Source organism: Canis lupus, chromosome 37, assembly GCF_003254725.2.
Source record: "Canis lupus dingo isolate Sandy chromosome 37, ASM325472v2, whole genome shotgun sequence".
Lineage (NCBI taxonomy): Eukaryota > Metazoa > Chordata > Mammalia > Carnivora > Canidae > Canis > Canis lupus.
In genome coordinates, this window is record NC_064279.1 from 15,438,426 (window position 1) to 15,459,938 (window position 21,513).

A 21,513-nucleotide genomic window follows, 5' to 3' on the forward strand; every position below is an offset into this window, starting at 1 on the left:
AGCTCATGTCATGATCCTAGGGTCATGGGATCGAGTCCCGCACTGGGATCCTAGTTCTGTGGGAAGTCTGCTTCTCCCTCTCCCTCTGCCTGCAATTCCTCCTTTTTTTTTTTTTTAATTTTTATTTATTTATGATAGTCACACAGAGAGAGAGAGAGAGAGAGAGAGAGGCAGAGACACAGGCAGAGGGAGAAGCAGGCTCCATGCACCGGGAGCCCGACGTGGGATTCGATCCAGGGTCTCCAGGATTGCGCCCTGGGCCAAAGGCAAGTGCCAAACTGCTGCGCCACCCAGGGATCTCTTTTTTTTTTTTTTTTTCATTCCTCCTGCTTGTGCCTTTCTCTTTGTCAAATCAATCAATCAATCAATCAGTCTTTAAAATATTATCTGACATTAAATAGCATCCAATTCTCAGCAGCAACATTAGAAGCTGTGCACAATGTTGTTGAAATGCTGAGAGAAAATAATTTCCAATCTAGAATTCTCTACCGACCCAAATGGTTGATCAAGTTTGAAGACAGAAAAAGAAAGTTTTATATGTGCAGGTTCTCACCAATTTTATCTTCCATGATCACTTTTTCAAGATAGCACCAGAAGATGTGTACCTTCAAAAAGGGGGAGAGTGAAATCATGAATGGAGAAGACATGGGGTCTAGGATTCTGCATAGAAGGAAGCAGAAGAGTTCCCAGGATAGCCCTAAACAGAACTCCTGGTTGGTGGCTCTATGTCAGGCCTAGTGGGAGGCTGAAGGGGGACAAGAGGGCTGTCTCCAGGAGTAAAATGGATGTGATAAATTACCTGTTATGTTTAACTAGGATGTAGAGTATAAATATTCCACTCAGAAATACATAGATAGCAACAGAAGAAATAGATAAAAGTTAAAAACAATAGCCATGGAGATAGGGAGAGAGGGAAAAGGTAACTGCTGTGTTCTTTCTAAAGATTTATTTATTTGAGAGAGAGAGAGAGAAAGAAGGCACATGTGTGTGTGGGCAGGGGGAGGGGTAGAAGGAGACGGAGAGAATCCTCAAGCAGACTCCCTGCTGAGCATGGAGCCCATGGCAAGGCTCGATCTCATGACCCTGAGATCATAACCTGAGCAACAATCAGGAGTTGGGCGCTCAATGAATTGGGCCACCCAGGCACCCCTGTGTTTTTACAATAGGCCTTGTAATTACTACTTGACTCTGAAAATTAAGTTCATGTAATACTTCTAAGAAAATTTTAAACTAATTTTAAAAGGTAGGAAAGCAAACAATACGATTTTATGTAGTTTTCTGTCAAATGCAATTATTAACAGCACCTTTGGGGTCTCTCCTCAATGAGAGAGTAGGCCTTATTCCATAGTCATATCTGGTAAGTATCTACTCCTTTGCATGTTTAAGAAAGGTATGTAAGTTGTACCAGTTGTGTTGGTGTTGTATTCCTGTTAATAGCTTTTTCTCCTTCATTAAATGTAATAATATGACGTCATTATAGAAAAGCTGAAAAATTGCCTAGTGCCCTTTGGGATTTCATGTCAACCAGGAGGACTTTGTGGGACCATCTCTGCAATCCTTTTTGGCTTATGGAAGCATCTGTAAGAGTGAATGATAACACAGGAAGCATGGCTAATCAGTGAAACCTTCCTCTGTGTTGTAGGGTGGAGAGCACTGTTACTACCACGGAAGCATCCGAGGTGTCAAGGACTCCAGGGCAGCTCTGTCGACCTGCAATGGACTTCAGTACGTGCGAGTCATAGTGCTTGCTTTCATTCATTCACTGTTTCTGTCTTTTCACAGATGCTTGTTGTAGTGACTCTTCCGTGCCAGTTGCACGTTAAGAACTGGATACGGAGTGATGAACAAGGAGGGCATAGTCTCTGTTCTCTTAACAGAGTTTGCAAGAGATTCAGGGATTAAACAAGTGATTACATAGATTAATCTTTAATTGCCATTCTGGTAGGAACTGTGAAGGGGAGGGTAAGGGACTTACGGGGTGACCAAACCTAGTCTAGGAAGGTTTCCCAGAGGTATATGTCAGAGGACATAGCAGGCAGGTGCTGTTGGCCAGGTGAGGATGGGAGGCCAAAGAGAGGAGTTCATACATCGACTTGAAGGCAGGCTCTAGAAAAATTTCTCTAAGCACCTTTTGGACCCAAATAGTAATACTTGATGTAAAGGTGTAGCTGTGGGCCTGTGATGAAAAAGGATCTTGAAAATCTTATCTTCCCATATCTCTCAAAATGATATGCAACATAAAGTCATACTGCTTAATGGAAATTCACAATTTGCAGCCATAAATATGCTTCTGTTCACCTCTTCAGAATCAGATGGTTTTAGATTACTCTATTGCACGAAGCACCTGCTTTTTCCTAGATGATACCAGATTTGCATAAGAAAAAAAATGTACTAGATGTACATTGTCTTGGAATTATATTGTGACATACTGGAACTGTATGAATAGCCCTGTACCAGATTAATCCTCTAATCTTTCCATTTTGTTTCAAAAATGTATTATAACATTTCTAACTTATATGCTTGTGGTATATACACTTTTAACACCTTTGGTAGCCTGTCTGCTGTCTAGTAGAGTTCTGAGACCACAGATAGGTGTATGAATTAGATTTGGGGCAGCATAAAGTTGTTTGTTCAGATATACTCTTCATTTTTAAAGATGCACTGTGAAGCTCATTTGCTGTTTTTGTTAATTTTCTCCTTGTGTGGTTTCTTGTCTTGTAGTGGTATGTTTGAAGATAATACCTTTGTATATATGATAGAACCACTGGAGCTGATTCACGATGAAGTAAGTCTGTGATCTCAGTTTCCTGATGGGGTTATATTCTTTTAGCATCTTTGCCTTTGAGCCATAAAGAACAGAATGTGAATGTCAATGTACGTTGATAGGTAGTACCTTATTTCAAACATAGAATGACACCATGAATTTTGAAGTTTAAATCACACGTCCCAGGTGTGTTGAGAAGCTGGTGCTGGTGTTTTGAATTTAGAAATATGCAGATTATGACCTGCTGAATTAGGGAACACAGGCCACCTACATGGGCTCAGCAGGTGGCTCCGAGCTCCCACTCTGGGGAGATGAAACTCATGGTTGTTTTGAGTAGAGGTGCAGTTTCAATACACTCACCCAGGGCAAGTAAAGTCACGGGATTTATTACATACAGATCCCAGTATCTGGGAGGGGAGCAGTAAGCCAGAGGAAGAGCGGTCCTCCACCCCAGGTCATGAGAGAGCAGGAGATAGCAGGTACCAGGCACCTATTGCTTGAAAGGTGGTTGGAATGCAAGTCCTTGACCTTAGCACGCTTAATTCTAAGTGGTTATTTTAAAAGGTGCCCTGGGAAAATTGAAGTGGGAACTTAGCATGGGAATTCTAAACTCAAGTTCTTATGGAAATGTCCAGACTCTGGGTGTGAGCAAGGTTATCAGGCTGTAAAATGCCTAGGCAGCAGCTCAGAAAAACAAAAGTTGTTTTTCTCATCACACCAGGCCACACACCAGTAAGGGATGATAAGAGGCAACAAATCTAGGTTTTTGGAAGTAGGCAGTTCTTTCCAGTCTACAGGAGCAGAGAGGACATTCTGTTTTGTACTGACCACCTTCTTTTCCTTTATTTTATTTTATTTTATTTTATATTTTATTTTATTTAAATGCAGTTAGCTAATATAAAGTACACACTTGGTTTCAGATAGACTGTGCAATGATTTATCAGTTGCGTATAACACCCAGTACTTTTAATCTCACCTCTTCTTTAGAGAATTGTATAACTATAATATACTTAACTTTTAAAAGAATCTTCAGTGGGGAAATTTGTAGTTGAACTATGATTATATTAGATAGCATTTAATTTCCTTTAGATAGGGAAGAAAATAATGTTTAGAATCATGCACGGGCCAGCAACCAGGATGAGAAACCATAAGGGCATTATGCTAAGTGAAATCAGCCAAATGGAGAAAGACAAATACTATATAATCTTGCTTATGTGTGCAATCTAAAAGTACTGAACTCAGAAACAGAGAACAGGTTAGTGGTTACCAGAAGCCAGTGGGGGAAATGTGTGAAGGTGGTCAAAAGGTACAAACTTCCAGTTATAAGATAAATGAATTCTGGGGTGTAATGTACAACTTGGTGACTATAATATCTTTGTATGTTTGGAAGTTGCAAAGACAATAGATCTTAAAAGTCCTCATCACAAGGAAAAAGTTGTCATTGAGCTGTAATGGATGTTAACTACACTTATTGTGGAGATTATTTTCAGTATATACACACATCAGATCATTATATTTATGCCTTAAACTTATACAAGATTACATGTCAATTATATCTCAATAAAATTGGACAGAAAAAGGAATCATATACTCTCATGGTGTTGCTCACTAATAGAATAAAAACAAATCTGAAATTTGATCTATATTCGTTAGGTATTGTAATGGAGGCTTATGACCCACTGGGCACTATTTTAGGTGCTGGGGATATAATGGTGAATAAGATAGACATCGAGCGTGAGCTTCCTGGAGCTTACAGTCTACAGGGGAAGACAGGGGTATACAGGTTGAGTAAATAATTACATACTGTGTGTTTTAGATAGTGATATGGCCTAAGGAAAAAGAAGTGAAGCCAAGGAGGTAGAGTTAAAGCTTCAGGGTAACTATCCATGGAAGAGCCAAATGAGATGGTACTTTTGAAGGAGGACTTTCAAGAAATTAGGGAGCTGAAAGGACATTATAGGAGAAGAGCACATGCAAAGGCCCTGAGTCAAGTTCCTAGTGTGTCATAGGAACTCTGAGGAGCTCAGTTGGATTGGAGAGGAGTGGACAAAGGGAAGAATGGTAGGAGATGAAGGCACTGGAGGGTGTCAGTAGGGAAGTCATATCAGTGGAAAGGACTGCTAATGTGAAAATAGTATTTCGAGAGTGATCGAGTCAGAATATTGCAATCGTTTGATGTGGAACAGAAAACATTTTTTTATCTTTAGAGGTTTTACCTGTAGATAAAATAAGTTTTGAAACAGGCTCTAGCCATTTAGGCTATTGATAATTGCAGTTGAATAACATTTTTTTTGTGGCAATGTATATTCAAACATGATGTGGATTTCAAATTTGAGACAACAATGTCATTACATTTTGAATGTTTAAAGTTTGCTTAAACCTGTATCATTTTTCAACTATTAAATATAAAAATTACTGGATAGCAAAGACAACTACCCCTAGATAAAGGCATTTTGACTAATTAAAGTGTTTTTCCCCTACTCTCTTGGTAGGTAAATAACTTGTACACAGCCAGATTATTTGACTCGGTCAGCAGAACAGTCAACTTTGATATCTTGCATTGATGAATGGCCCTGTTACACTAAAAAATAAAAAACAAAAGAACCCAAAGAACAAAACAAAACAAAACAAAAAAACAAAATAACAACTCCCTAAGCTTCAGGTTTCTAAATATGTAAAATAAGATGATTTTTCAATGCATCCCCAATAGAGCAGTTTTGTAGGTTTGATGAATAAACAAAGGTATGTGACTATGTTTAATAAACTGTTGAAGAGATTTATAAATACCAACTATTATTGTCATAGTATTTAGAGCGTCGGTTTTACATTGTTATACCCCTGATCATATTCTTCAGGGGCTGATTGTTCCATGCCTACTGCCTTTTCTCTTTTGCTTTCTTCCTTACTCCCTACCTTTTGTTAATGAAACAGTCTGTCTTCTTCACTGTGGGAGAGGGAAAGGAACAGTGCTTAAAGTTTTAAATTAGTCAGTTTAAGAAATTCTGTTGCTAATCCAGTTGTGAGTTTCATTGCTCTGAGTATCATTTCACCTGTTACCAGAATTAAGAATTTACTGAACTTGAATTTAGATTGTTTGATGTTTAGTTTATTATTGCTGGTTTTAGTATGCTTTAGTATGCTTGACTTACTAGTCAAGTAACATGGATGGGATATTTCTAATAAGAATTCATGTTATCTCTCAAGTAGTGAAGAGCAAAACTCTTAATTATTGTGAGTCTCATATGTAATCTATTTAGAATACTCTTTTTATAACTATTTTTCTGCCCATGAAACTAATACATTGTAGGATATTTGGAAAAGCAAAATAAGCAAATACTTACCTACATGGTAATTATCCATGATCCCATTCTGGAGAAAGAATTTCTCTTCACCTTTCAGTATACACTCTTTCAGTTTTTCAATGATGTGGTCTCACATATTTTTAAAATAAATTGAATCATTATTCTGTAATAGGATTTTAGCTCAATAATGGATCTCTCTGAGCCACAATATTTTTGTTTGTAAAATAAAGATGAAATATGCATTATATAGAGTTCTTGTGAAGATTAAATCAGGTAACATGTACATTAACAGTGTCTGGCACATATTTTGCACTCAATAATGGAAGCTGATGGTAATAATAGTACTGGAAATAAGATATTTCTAAAAGTGTGGTTTCTAGGACAAAGGATATGAATATTTTCAAGGTCGTTGATAGACATTGCTAAATTTCTCTTTGAACTATGCTCCCAATTCATTCCTATCAGCAGAGCATGAGAGTGCTTTTTACCTTGCAACCATAATTAACTACAGTTATCATAATTTTAAAACCTTTGTCAACTTGACGGCAAAAATTGGTATATCTTTTTTTTTAATTTGCATTTTGAAGGAGTATTTAAGCATTCATCTTTTTTTATATGTTCATTCACTGTTTGTTTCTTTCTTGTGAATTTCCTATTCATGGCTTTGAAGAAAGCTGAGGTTGCAGAGAAGCTAATGAAACTATGCTTTTATCTACACTGGGGCAATTGGATGGTGCTCTGTTTTTTTGAATTAAAGTTTCAATAAGACGTACTTTTTATTTTTGATAGCGAAAACATTAGCATATAAATGTTCCCATTTAAAGAAGGATATTGGAGAAAGTTCTAACACTGTTCCAGAGAAGCTTAATCACATCTTGCTTTTTAATTGTCTACAATTGTTTTTGTTACAGAAAAGCACAGGTCGACCACATATAATCCAGAAAAGCTTGGCAGGACAATATTCTAAGCAAATGAAGAATCTCAGTAAGTTTTAATTAAGGTAGCCATTTAATCTTATGTAATAGGAGGTGTGCCTCGATGAAACTGGGTGCAGACCAGGCTTACTGGGCAGTAGAAATGCTCTGTGGTCAGTAGTGTGGATGGGCAGGGGAATAGATTGTGACTGGTGTGTGCACAGATAGTCATTGCCGATGGAAATGGTGACATATGAAGCCCAGGGGTAAACCTCTGTTAGGAACCAGACAGTGTGGCTAAATTTAATGGTGATTTGTAATGAAGCTCATCCTTAAATTTCCCTGGCAGTTTACTGATTTTTTGACAGTTTATATTGTCTCTCTCTTACGCTCTGGTCCCAAGGCATCTTAAGCATGCTGATGTTGACAAAAGCTTCTTTTGGATTATTGGGTTATGTGATATTACTTCTGTATATTAATGCCAAAAGCCTTTAATAATTTATGCAAAATCTTATGCCATACACTATTTTTAAATCTCAAATGAATTTAGCACACTGAAATGCTCTTAAATTTTCAGATATTGAGGGTCAGGTGATTGTAGGTCAAATATGCATATTCCAATGAATCTTGAATGGCCCATTACATTTTGATGATGTTGAAGAAAATGATATTTGAATTATAAATTATAATCTGTGCATTACAAATAGAATTTGATTTGTGACCATGAGAATGTGAAATGTTTAATGACAGGCGTACGTTTTTCACCTTGGTTTATTTTGATTTTGAGGTGATGTGTGCTATTAATGCTGCTATTTCTCCACGTAGTATTTTTATTTTATTTTTTTTTCATCATGATAAGTATATTCTTTAATCCCCATAACCTACTTTACTCATTCCCTCCTCCCATCTCCCTTCTGGTAGACATCAGTTTGTTTACTGTAGTTGAGTTTCCTGGTTTGTCCCTTTCTTTTTTTCCTTTGTTCATTTGTTTTGTTTCTTAAATTCCACTTATGAGTGAGATCTCATAGTATTTGTTTTTCTCTAATTTATTTTGGTTAGTATTATACTCTCTAGCTCCATCCCTGTTGTTGCAAATGGCAAAATTTCATTCTTTTGTATGGCTGAGTAATATGCCAGTGTGTGTGTGTGTGTGTGTGTGTGTGTGTGTGTGTGTGTGTGTATACCACATCTTTATCCTTTCATCTATTGATGGACATTTGGGCTGCTTCCATAGTTTGGGTATTTTAAATAATGCTGCAATAAACATAGGGTGCATGTATCCCTTTGAATTAGTGTTTTTATATTTTTTGGGTAAATACCTAGTAGTGTGATTGCTGGATTGTAGGGTAGTTCTGTTTTTAACATTTTGAGGAACCACTGTACCATTTGCCAGAGTGGCTGCACCAGCTTGTATTTCCCACCAACAGTGCAAGAGGGTTTCTCTTTCTCCACATCCTCGCCAACACTTGTTGTTTCTTGTGTTTTAGATTTTTTCCATTCTGACAGGTGTGAGGCGATTATCTCGTTGTGGTTTTGATTTGTATTTCCTTGATGAAGAATGATATTGATCATCTTTTCGTGTGTGTGTTGGGCATCTAGATGTCTTCTTTGGAGAAATGTTTGTTCATATCTTCTGTCTGTTTTTTTACATCTTTTTTTGGAGAGAGAGTGCATACAGGAGGGAAGGGACAGAGAGAGGGAGAGAAAGAAGCCCAAGCCAGCTCCATGCCCACCCTGTAGTGCAATGCAGGCCTTGATCCCATGACCCCAAGATCATGACCTGAGCCAAAATCAAAAGCTGGACACTTAACTGACTGAGCCACCCAGGCGCCCGTCTTCTGTTCATTTTTTAATTGGATTATTTGGGTTTTGGGTGTTGAGTTGTATCAGTTCTTTATATATTTTGGATACTAGTTCTTTATCGGATATGTTATTTGCCAATACCTTCTATTCAGTAGGTTGCCTTTAAGTTTTGGTGATGGTTTGCTGTGCAAAAGCATTTTATTTTGAGAGCGTTCCATTAGTTTATTTTTTATTTTGTTTCTCTTGCCTCAGGAGACATATCTAGAAAAATGTTGCTATGGCTGATGTCAGAGAAATTACTGCCTGTGCTCTCTTCAAGGATGTTTATGATTTTAGGCCTCACATTTAGGTTTTTAACCCATTTTGAGTTTATTTTTGTGTGTGATGAAATAAAGTAGTCCCGTTTCATTCTTTTGTGTGAGGCTGTTGTTGAAGAGATTTTCTTTTTTTTCATTTTATATTCATTCCTCCTTTGTTGAAGATTAGTTCACCATGTAATTGTGGGTTGATTTCTGATTTTCTGTCCTGTTCTATTGATCTCTGTGTCTGTTTTTATGCCAGTACCATACTGTTTTAATTACTACCACTTTGTAATATAACTTGAAATCTGGAATTGTGATAGTTCAAGTTTTGTTTTTCTTTTTCTGGATTGCTTTGGCTATTTGAGGTCTTTTGTGGTTCCATACAAATTTTAAGATTAGTTGTTTCTATTTCTGAGAAAAATGCATTGGTATTTTAATAGGGATTGCAGTAAATCTGTAGATTACTTTGGGTAACCATATTTATTCTTTCAACCCATGAGCATGGAATGTGTTTCTATTTCTTAGCATCATCTTGAATTTCTTTCATCAGAGTTTTGTAGTTTTCAGAGTACAGGTTTTCCACCTCTTTGGTTTAGTTTATTCCTAGATATTTTATTGTTTTTGGTGCAATTGTAAATGGGATTGTTTTCCTAATTTCACTTTCTGCTGCTTCATTATTAGTATAGAGGAAGGCAACAGATTCCTGTACATCGATAGTGTATCCTGTGACTTTATTGAAGTCATTTATCGGTTCTAGTAGTTTTTTGGTGGAGTCTTTTGGGTTTTATATATATAGTATTATGTCATTTGCAGATGGTGGGAGTTTTACTGCTTCCTTACCAAGATGGATACCTTTTATTTCTTTTTGTTGTCTGATTACTGTGGCTAGGACTTCCAGCACTATGTTGAATAAAAGTGGTGAGAGTGAGCATCCTTGTCCTGTTCCTGACCTTAGGAGAAAAGCTCTGTTTTTCAACATTGAGTATTATATTGGCTGTGGGTTTTTCATATATGGCCTTTATCATGTTGAGGTTGTTCCCTCTAGACCCGGCTTTGCAGAGAATTTTTATCATGAATAGATGCTGTAGTTTGTCAGATGCTTTCCCTGCATCTATTGAAATGATCATGTGGTTTTTATGCTTTCTCTTACTGATGTGATGCATCATGTTGACTGTTTTGTGACTATTGAAACATACTGGGGTCCTGGAAAGAAATCCCACATGATTGTGGTGTATGATTTTTTAATGTATTATTGGATTCAGTTTGCTAATATTTTGTTGAGGATTTTTGCTTCTACGTTCATCAGGAATATTGGTCTATAGTCTTTATCTGATTTCGGTATCAGGGTTATTATACTGGTCTCATAGAATGAATTTAGAATTTCTTTCCTCTTCTTTTTTTGGTAATAGATTGAGAAGAATAGGTATTACCTCTTCTTTAAATGTTTGGTAGAATTCACCTGTGAAACCATTTGGTTCTGAATTTTAATTTTGGGGAGAGTTTTTTGATTTCTGATTAAATTTCAATGCTGGTAATTGGTTTGTTCAAATTTTCTGTTTCTTCCTGCCTTAGTTTTGGTACTTTCATACAATATTTTAAAAACATAATGCCATTGCACTATAGTTAGGTATACATTTTTGTATTTCTTTCTCTTTTACACAGGTCTGGAAAGCAATGACCAGTGGCCCTTTCTGTCTGAATTACAATGGTTGAAAAGGAGAAGGAAGAGAGCAGTGAATGTGAGTGTGGCATTGAATCACAGATGGGGCCACTTCACTCAGTTAAATTGTGTGCCTGAAATCACACAGTATCTTAGTTTATCTAAAACAGTTTAGATTTGGGCAACTTCCTCTTGCAAACCAAAACAACAAACCAAATTCCTCCTGTGTTTTGAGTCTTACAGGCATATTGCTTTTAATTCAGCTTTTTCTATTTGATGTAAACTGGTTACAGTGTCCCTTGAACTCTGATGTCATATGAGGAATGTATTGTTTTAGCTTCATACTCAAAACATTTTCTTATGAAGATGGCAGTGCATTTTTTTCTATTAAAACTACAGCAGACTTTTTTATATGACTTATATAACATCATATGAAACATTTTTGTTAACCAAAAAAGTAAGGGGAAGTGTTAGGTTTTAAAATGTTGGCTAATGATGCTTATTTGTATTTCTTTCAAATTTAAAGCTCTTTTGTACCAGAATTTGAAACTAGATATGTTTTTTCTGAGGAACTATTTGACCATTAGTATCATGACGGTTACTAAATAAGAATCATGTAATTATATAATCAACAACTGTAGTATAGCTCCCATGTATTGATAAATGTATAGGAGCTTTGTAACTGAAATTATGTTCCTAGTCTTTTTCATAATAGATTAGAAAGCTGTAATGATGGGGACTGTTTCGTAATTACATGGTGAATGCTATGTAACTGAGAATTAATTCCACAGCATATAGATTACATGGTAATTTACTAGATAACTTAATGAGTAATTATACTGAAAATTGCACATTTTAGATAATGTTTTGCTGAATGTATTTTTTGGTGAAAAAATTAGACTACCAGTCATCAGAAACTTAGTTACAGGTTAAATCGTCCTCTCTTTTATGAGCCTATCTTCACATTGTGGTGATTATGGTTACAAATTTTGTTTCTCTACTTAGAGTTTTTTTTTTTTCTTACTCTTGAAGATGTGGTTGGTAATAATAAGTTTTTTTAAAATTTTTATTTATTTATGATAGTCACACAGAGAGAGAGAGAGAGGCAGAGACACAGGCAGAGGGAGAAGCAGGCTCCATGCACCGGGAGCCTGATGTGGGATTCGATCCCGGGTCTCCAGGATCACGCCCTGGGCCAAAGGCAGGTGCCAAACCGCTGCGCCACCCAGGGATCCCAATAATAAGTTTTATATAGGCCTCTGACACTTCACTACATTCCACTCTTATCAAATATAAACAGATCAAGGATCTAGTACATAAGGAAAAAAGAGTCATCATTACTGATTTTCCAGTTTCAAAAAAAGTCCAAATGAAAACTAAAATGTTTGGCACTTGCTCTTAAAATTATGTAGTAACAATGAAAATTTAGAAGAATTTAGAAAATAGTAATTGTCAATGTTTGTTCCTTTGAGAAGTTGTGTGGTTAAGATTTAGTACATTATTATTAAAATTTCACTCCTTTGAGTTAATGTTTCTTTTGACTATATTGATAGCTGTTCCACATGTACTGTACTATTCTTATTAAATGAGTTTTAAGTAGATTTCCTTTGAAGTTTTAAGTAGATAAGAATCTTTTTTATCATATTTTAATGCCAAAGAAATAGATATTTATTTATTTTAGCAGAATTATACTGTACATTTTTCTCTAGAATATTTTTACATATGAAAATAACATGCGCTGGAGGCGCCTGGCTGGTTCAGTTGGTAGAACATGTGACTCTTGATCTTGGGGTCATGAGTTTGAGCCCCATGTTGGGTGTAGAGATTACTTAAAAATGAAAAAAAAATCTATTAAAAAATAACATGGGCTTTTCTCTATCTTGATGAGTATTTTAATGATAATTAAATATAATTCTTTTATGAATACTTGAGTATTTATCCACACTTTACAATCACTTTCTTTGATTTTGCTGACCAAGTTTCTTCCAGGGTGTTTATAATGTAGGCAGCAAAGCAATTTTTTTTTTGAAATTCATAGTCGATCTACAAGTTAGTAGTGAGCATCAGAGATGTATCCACCACCATTCTGACTAAATTTTTATATTCCACAGCCATCTCGTGGTGTGTTTGAAGAAATGAAATATTTGGAACTTATGATTGTTAATGATCACAAAACGGTAAGAATATAAAGAATCAGTGAGTTTTAGACCTGACAGCTTGCCTAAGAAAGAATACATTTCACTTTATACTTAATCATTATTTATTTCTTATTAGGGTCAATATATTTAGATGCTTTATTTCTTTAAAATTATTGAATGACGATGTATTTCATGGTGTTGGGAAACATTGGGTTTTATAGTATTTTCACAACTCTAAACTTTCTTTTTAATTAGTGGCTTTAATGAATGGATTTAACTGTTCGTTTGACATCTTTTACATACCTTTCTTTAAAATTCTTATTTTAAATAAATAAATAAATAAATAAAATTCTTATTTTCTACTTTTTTCATCTACGTATTTGGGCACTACTTTCCAATTTTATTCCATCTTTGTTCTGAGAACATTGTTTTTTTCTTCCTAATTATGACTTGTGGCAGATATAATTATGGGAAGTAAAGATGCATAATAAAGGCATATCCAAAGAGACTATACTTGATGATTTATCTTCTTTAAATTTTGGAAAGATGAGTAATACTGTGTTACTTTTATTAAAGTAAACTGTGATTTAATGGGTCATCTCAGTAACATTTAAGAAACATGAAAAATAATTATTGCCTCCATTTGCCCTTCTTGAAAATAGAGTAGAAACCTTTTCTTTCTTTTTTATTCTCAAAGATTTCATTTATTTATTTGAGAGGGAGAGAGAGTGAGCACGAGTCAGGGAGAGGGGCAGAGGGAAAGGGAGAAGCAGGCTCCCTGCAAGCAGGGAGCCTGACATGGGGCTCCATCCCAGGACTCCACGGATCATGACTGGAGCTGAAGACAGATGCTCTACCAACTCAACCACCCAGGCGCCCTGAGTAGAAAATTTCTTAACCATGTTTTACTTAATCATGTCTCTCATAGATTGCCTGAAGCCTAGAGCTTTCTAAAAAGTCTTGTCCAGTAGGCTGTTTGCTAGTATAACCAACACTTGGGGTATGCTTAAATGTGTAACACCTAGCTCTCTGGGAAAAAGCCTTGATTTATAATGTTTGCTGATACCTGTGGTGTAGATACTCCCATCGTGGCTGCTTTCAGGTTACTGAAGTGAGGTCACTAAATGAGGAGTTGGGAAAAGTTGCATCCAGTGGACTCCTGTGAACCATTGGGAGCGGTCTCTCGCACCCCATTGCTACACTTTTCAGACTGTGTTAGGCTAGTTGTACTTCTTGTTGTAATTATATAATTTAAGAAATTGTATAAACCAAGACAAAGAGTAGTTGTTTTTATGAAAACTGAATTACATTTCTGGAAAGATGAAAATCTTTTAAGAAATACTTGAAAGTCAGATATGGGTGAAAAACTTATAAAAGATTACAACAAAAATTCAGATTGCTTTGTATATATCATTAAGTACTTGTTTTGCTTTAAGGAGACAAAATTAGATTAGTAGATGATAGAATAAGATTAGTAGAATTACTCAGAAAAGGCCTTGAAACCATATATTTAAAAATATGGTGACTTAATTTTTTTTACTTCTTTTATTTTTATACTTTTATTTGACTCTGTATGTTAGCAGACATTTTCTATTAATTGCCAAGTATTAGTTCAGTTATGTTGAGTATTATTCAGTAGGATACCTGCTAATTTTATATGCAGATTTATTTTATTTTCCAGGGGCTTTTAAATATATTGCTTGACATATTGTTAGAAGAAACAGTGGAGAAGTCCTCTCTGGTAGGAAAGAAAACCAAATGTGTAGACAACCATTTTAGATAATGAAGGCTAAACTAGCAGTTTCAGAAGGACACTAATTTGCTTGAAACCCCAAGATAATTTTTTCATCTGAAGTATTTTTGTTGATTGAGGCATTGAAGTTTTTTTGTAGCTGATTCTCACTCCTTAGCATTGTGGCATATTGCGAAACTATGGCTTTAGACACTTATGCTTTTTCTCATATCCATTATACAAATACTTTTAAGGTAGTGGAAGGAATAATTATGATACATGCAATGCCTTTAAATTCACAAAGTACATTCACATGGAGCTGGGAATGGATAGAACACTTTTCCAGCCCATGACTTGCATCTCCACGACTCCTATTCCACCATACTCTAGTAGGAATGTACATAATGGTATCAATCAGAGTAGATGTCAGTAACTGTAAAAATAGGAAAAGATAATTTTTTAAAAATATTGAATACTCTAAATTTATTTCTTAATCCTTTTAAATGAATAATAAAATAGCACCCTCCCACTTAAAATATCATATTCGTATAAGGAAATTTTCTGCACATTATACCATATATTCTGTGATAAAGTTACCTTCTTTATGATACCAAATTTGTTAATGGTAAACCTTGGTAATTATATTATTATTATTATTATTATTATTATTAAAATTGAATGAGAACTAGTTCTTATCTGTTCATCTATCTTTGAAACTAGAAAAACAGAACTGTAATTTGCACTGATAAACTTGGAAGGAATACATAGTAAGAGATGTAAAAAAAAAAAGAAAGCTCTATTTTTGAGTAGTAATAATACCTAATATGGAAAGAAATTACATAAGATGATTTCTACTATTTAAATAAATACTACATCTAGGCTAATAGGACAAAATATTCCTTTTGTTTTGAGACCAGGTTACATTCTAGTTCCAAATAAGTGTGTCATTTTATAAGGATTTTTTTCTTTTGAGAGGCGAGAAAAAAATTCTTTTAAGGTGTGCTTTATATGAAATTACAAAAATGAAGATTGTTTTTGCATTTGATTGCTACAAAGAAGGAGTAAACCAGAACATGGATCAGAGTACTGAAACTCCCATTTTGAAAGTAAAACTGAACTAGAATAATTAACACCTGTTTTTTTAATACCTTGGAGATTTACTATTGGTTTTAGAATGATCATCCTTGAAATGACTCATCATGCCATCTTTGTGCTAGATGAGGCGGCACAGTTGTTTTGATAACTGTCATCAAGCTCTAATTTTAATTTTTTTCAAAAAGCAAATTTCTTTAAGGGTTGTAATTGTTCAGGAAGGAAAAATAAATTTGGCACTTTAAATGTAAATTATTTTCAGTGATCACAAAATGTGAAAGTAAGTTTTATCATAAATGGAGATTGCACATTTTTCTTTGTATGAAAAATTATTTCTCATTCATGCAGGATATAGAAACATTTTGCCTACATTCACTTTCAAGCTAATCTCTTTAATTCAGAGTAACCCAATATTGGCTCCCTAAAAAAGGCAGACACCTTATTTTGAGGAAGCATCATGTTATCAGTGGCTTTCAATTAGGAAAGGAAAATCCCTCAATTTTGTAGACAGCATCTTGGTAGCTGGCTGGTGGAACCTAATTTGTGAGCCAATTATAGCCTTGATAAGGGTCTGCAAACATTTCTTTGAGCCACTTGAACTTGAGCTAAATATAAATATGAAAAGCCTATTCTAATAGAAAATTGGTTAAAATATTTTAAAGTGCATGAAAAAAGTTTTGCTTACATTTTTGCTGTATCCTTACATATTCATCAGAGAGTACAAGTATGTTATAACTCAAATATTTTTCAATTTGAACCCTATTTAAAAACTGCTATACTTTATAAGCACGGGAACAAACTCTGAGTTCTCATCAAGAATTGTGATTTATTTGGAATATACATAAACTATTTTATAAGAATTGTTAACTGGAAAAGTTTATCTCCTATCTCAACCCAGAGGAGGCCATTGAATTCCAGCTGTGTGACCTTGGATGACTTCTTTGTCCTCTTTGAACCTCACTGTCCACATTCTAGAATGGGGCTAATAAAACCCACCTCACAGACTTGTGAGGAGCAAATATTTGTTATAGGAGAGACACTTATAGATCCTAGTAAATCCTAGCTGCTCAAGTAAGTGGAACTTCAAGTGAACAAATCTTGTGGGTATTGCTAGTTGTCCTCTTTTGTGCTTTCTCAGCAGCAGTGGACACGGGTGATTACGCTCCCCTATTTGAAACATTTTCTTCATCTTTTGGCTTCTGTGATGCAACAGCTCTCCTCACTGGCTGTTCCTTCCTAGTTTTGCGCCTCTGATTTCTAGAATTAGGGGAATGCTCATAGCTTGGCTTTGATCTATCTTTTCTTTCTATAGCACTCCCCAACTTGACCACTTCCAGTCTCAATCTTTAAATAATACCATGACTTTAAGGACATCTGGGTGGCTCAGTCGGTTAAGCATGTGACTCTTGGTTTCGGCTTGGGTCATGATCTCAGGATTGTGAGATCGAGCCCCACGTTGGGCTCCAAGTTCAGTGGGAAGTCTGCTGGAGATTCTGTTCTCTCTCCCTTGGCCTCTGCCCCTCCCCTCCTCAAAATAAATAAATACAATCTTAAAAAATATATATCATAATTTCAATGCCTCTACTTTATGCCTCTAGCCTCCTGAGTCAGTACTTAACATATCCAACTGTCTACTTGCATTCTGGCTTCAATATTGAATAATGTGTAATATTTCTAAATCAGAACTTTTGATTCCCTAAATCCTAAGCTTCTCTTCGCCTAGTCTTTCTCATTATTTTATTTTTTTAAGATTTACTTATTCATGAAAGAGAGAGAAAGAGAGGCAAAGACAGCAGCAGAGGGAGAAGCAGGCTCCCTGCAGGGAACCCGATGTGGGACTCGATCCAGATTCCAGAATCATTCATGCCCTGAGCTGAAGGCAGATGCTCAATTGCTGAGCCACCCAGCATCCCTCTTTCTCATTATTTTAAATGGCACCACTATTCCCCCAGCTGTGCTAGTTCGACCTGGGAGTCATCTTTTATTATTCTCTTTCTTCACCTTCCACATCCTATACATCACCAAGTCCTGGGAACCCTACCTTCGTAGTGTGTCCACTCACTTCTGCAGATGTCCAGCCTTCATTATCTTTTACCTGGATTCTTGCTTCCATGTTTGACCCTTTCTATTCACTTACCCCACACCAGAGGGAACTTTCTTTAAAGGAAGTAAGAAATGTGGAAATTATGAAATATGAAAAAAGTGAAAAGCATCACGTTTTGATAGACTTCAAAAAAGACCTAATTTTGTTAATTTTGTAAACGTGTATGTCATGTTTTCCCATAATCATTATACTACAAAAAGAAGCCTCGAAAATGGACAAATTAATGTTCAGAAGCAAAATTAAGTTAATTATAATAGATATATAAGACCACCGCCTTAGAATAGGTATCAGTTAATATTTTTCCTTTCTTTTTATGATGTGTGCTTCTTAATGTCGAGACTTTTAACCTTTTCATCACCCCAAAGGGACTTAAGGTTGCGACTTCTGCTTTTACTTTAAAAGATATCTTAGAAATTTTTTAATGTGTGGAATTTGCTGGACAACTTAAAATGCTTAGCTATCTACAACAACTTCTTTATGCTAGGTTTGAAAACTCTGTTAAAGTGCCTTAAGATTTTTAGATTAATCTGATATTTTTGGGCCAGTTACATGCACCGATTGATGTTTACTATAAAATAATACAAGAAGACAGTTTAGATCAGATTATGATACATGGTGGCAGCAATAACATCAAGTCTGAGTCCGTTCAGGCTGCTATAACAAAACACTGCAGACGGTGTCTTTTGAGTAATAGAAATTTATTTCTCACCATATAAGGGCTGATAAGCCCAATATCATGGTGCCAGCATGGTTGTGTTCTGGTGAGGACCTGCTTCCCAATTCATAGCCAGCACCTGCTGTGCTCCACTTTATCTAGTAGAAGGGGCAAGGGAGCTCTCTGGACTTTCCTTTGAGGCACTAGTCCCATTCATTAGGGCTCCACCTCATGACCAAAGCATTTCCCAAAGGTCCCACCTCCTAAACCATCATTTTGGGAGTTAGGATTTCAACATAGGAATTTGGGGGGATACAAGCATTCACACTATATAGCCAGTGTTATCAGTGTAAATGATAAATTAGTGAATGCTATCAATAACAGTACTAATTTATTGCTCCTTTTTCATGGGTTGTCAGTGCATAAAGCATTACAAAAAATAAATATCAAGTATGTAAACATGAAGACACATTATTTGTTTTAAAAAAACATAGTACCCAGGGTGAAGAGAATGAAATGAAGGGAGCCTGACAAACTTATAATGTGAAAGTGGGCAAAGGAGGGAAAAAAGGAATTTCAGGAGTTTCCAGTGTAGGAACATTTTTAATCTTTATGAAAAATTGTAATTTTAATAATTATGATTAAAAGTAGATTTTGAAGATTTATGGTGCAAATCTGATTTGGTAGTTTTGAGTGTGTTTTCCTTTTTCCTCAGTAGATGGTGTGATCCCCCTGTCATAGACTTTAGTTTTCTTTTTTTGTTTGTCTTTTTAAAAGATTTTATTTATTTATTCATGAGAGATGCAGAGAGAGAGGCAGAGGGGGAGAATCAGAGAATCACTTACCCACTGAGCCACCCAGGTGCCCCTAGACTTCAGTTTTCAAATGTCCTCTCAAAGATATACTGTGCAGTATTCTTTGTTAAAACTTTAGCCCTCCGGGTGTTGTTATAGACTTGTTCTATTAACTTATTTTTATTTATTTTCTTAAATAATCATAAATAACCATAAACCATCTTAAACTATACATGTACTTCATTTTTCCTTCTTGTCCCTCCTTTGTTCTGACATGGAACAGGTCAAAAGCAAAAGGCTTCATTTGATGGAGGCATTCTTCTGAGAGAATATACTTAGATGTATAAAATATGCATTCTATGTCATAGACAGTATCTAAAGCGCTGCCCACGAAATTTTCTTGATCTGTATCTGATCTTGAGTTTCAAGGGAGAAGGGTGTCCAGTTGGTACTACATTTCTTGGCTTAGCCTTTACAAAGGTAAACTGTAGAGGTGGTTTCGGTGAAAACAAAAAGATTGCCTTTGTAGACATTAAGACTGAATTAACAATTTCTCAGGCATAAAGCTTCTCATACAGATGTCTATAGGTTCTCGCCATACTTGGAGGTGGTACAGGTGTTTTAAATGGAGTTTTGCAAAAAAAAAATAAAAATAAAAATAAATGGAGTTTTGCTTCCTAACAGAGAAATCAAGTAGAACACCACCATATCCAACATGGCACAAGTTAAATTGTCTATTTTTAATCCCCATTTGTACTATTGCTCTGAGGTGTCCGCTTTTACTGAATTGTGAAATTTCCAGTAAGTTATGATTTGGTAGTGACTGATTTATCCTTTTCCCCTCCAGTATAAGAAGTATCGCTCTTCTCATGCACACACCAATAACTTTGCAAAGTCCGTGGTCAACCTTGTGGATTCTGTAAGTATCCCAGTTTTCTTGAACCTATTTTTCCAAGACAGAATGGTTTATATATTTGTTATTTCCTTGTTACTTTAATTCTTCCTTGGGCAAAAGTAAAAATGCCATCCTTAAGATCATCTGGCTAAATAATTATTCTAAGTGATACCTACACCTCTTTGTCTAGAAGGGCAAAAACACTAGAGAAAATTATCTGCTAAAAAGAGCGTCAATTACACTTGGCAAATGAGACTCTGTTAATGATAACCAGTTGAGCCTATTGTCTTAAATATATTGCAAGAGAGCTAATTGATTGAGGTGGAGTAGGTTTGGAGAATATAGGAAATACAAGGTTTGTTTTTTTTAAAAAAAAACCTCAAATTTATTTTCTTAGTGGTAAATGCTTCAGATTTTATTTCTGGATGACAGAATTAAGTGCAGTCCTCAAAATAAAACTTTTTGAAACAGTAAAATATGTATCTCCTTACAAAGACTTCTAACTCTATAAATCGTTCATATCGGTATTTTCCCCCCTCTCATTTTGTAAATTACAGAGAATAATGGTTAATATTTTCTTCCTTTTTCCTGATCTAGGTAGAATTCCACAGATGTGAATATTATCTGTTATGTTCCAATACATAGTTCAATTTGGTTAGTCGTAGATTAAATATAACATACTACTTTGTATTCTAATGTAAAGTGCTATTTTGTTCAATTAAATCTATTTTTATCTGATATTTATTGTATGTTCCCTCTTAATTGGGAAATAAAAAACTTTTTATGAATTGCCAACTATCTAAATGATACTTATTTTCTCCAAAGAACTGCCTTCTTTTCTGTCTTTGAAACAGTCCCCCAAACCTTCGATCACTCACAACATATGATAGCTGTAGGCACAGCTGAATAAAGGTATAATACAGGTGGATGGACACAGTGTATCATATAGAGTTAGGATTGAAATTCTTAAAGCCAGTTTACACCTGGTTTATTAATCTTCTGTAATTTCAGCTCTTGTCAGCAGTCATCTCAGAGGAAAACTGAAGTGAATATGGAAAAAAAGAATATTAAACACACTTTTTTTTGTTGCCAAAGCTGTTGACTTGGTAGCATCTCTGTGTCCGTCATTCGACTATGGTTGAATAGAGCCACATCTTGCAAAGTGGAATTTTTATTTTGGGTGATCATATAAGGTTCTGAAGCCAACCAACTAATTTTTAAGAGACATCATATTTAACTCGCTTGTTATAAAATCATCATAGCTTCAGATTGACTTAGGGACGATGATATTCCCTTTCTTTGATGTATTCAAAGATCATCCATTATTTTCTGAATTAGCTTGAAAATAGGACAAAATG

The 21,513-nt window shown here is 35.4% G+C and overlaps 1 protein-coding gene across 4 annotated transcripts in view; it reads left to right on the top strand.

The window, feature by feature from the left end:
• Positions 1-21,513, top strand: part of ADAM23 (ADAM metallopeptidase domain 23) — a 187,474-nt gene that overhangs the window by 113,758 nt on the left and 52,203 nt on the right. For all 4 annotated transcript variants that reach the window (XM_049106474.1, XM_025441631.3, XM_025441630.3 and 1 more), the window contains exons 5-10: positions 1,643-1,725; positions 2,722-2,785; positions 6,978-7,050; positions 10,748-10,824; positions 12,857-12,922; positions 20,108-20,179. In XM_049106474.1, coding sequence (XP_048962431.1) covers positions 1,643-1,725; positions 2,722-2,785; positions 6,978-7,050; positions 10,748-10,824; positions 12,857-12,922; positions 20,108-20,179 — 435 coding nt within the window. The remainder of the gene's footprint in view (positions 1-1,642; positions 1,726-2,721; positions 2,786-6,977; positions 7,051-10,747; positions 10,825-12,856; positions 12,923-20,107; positions 20,180-21,513) is intronic.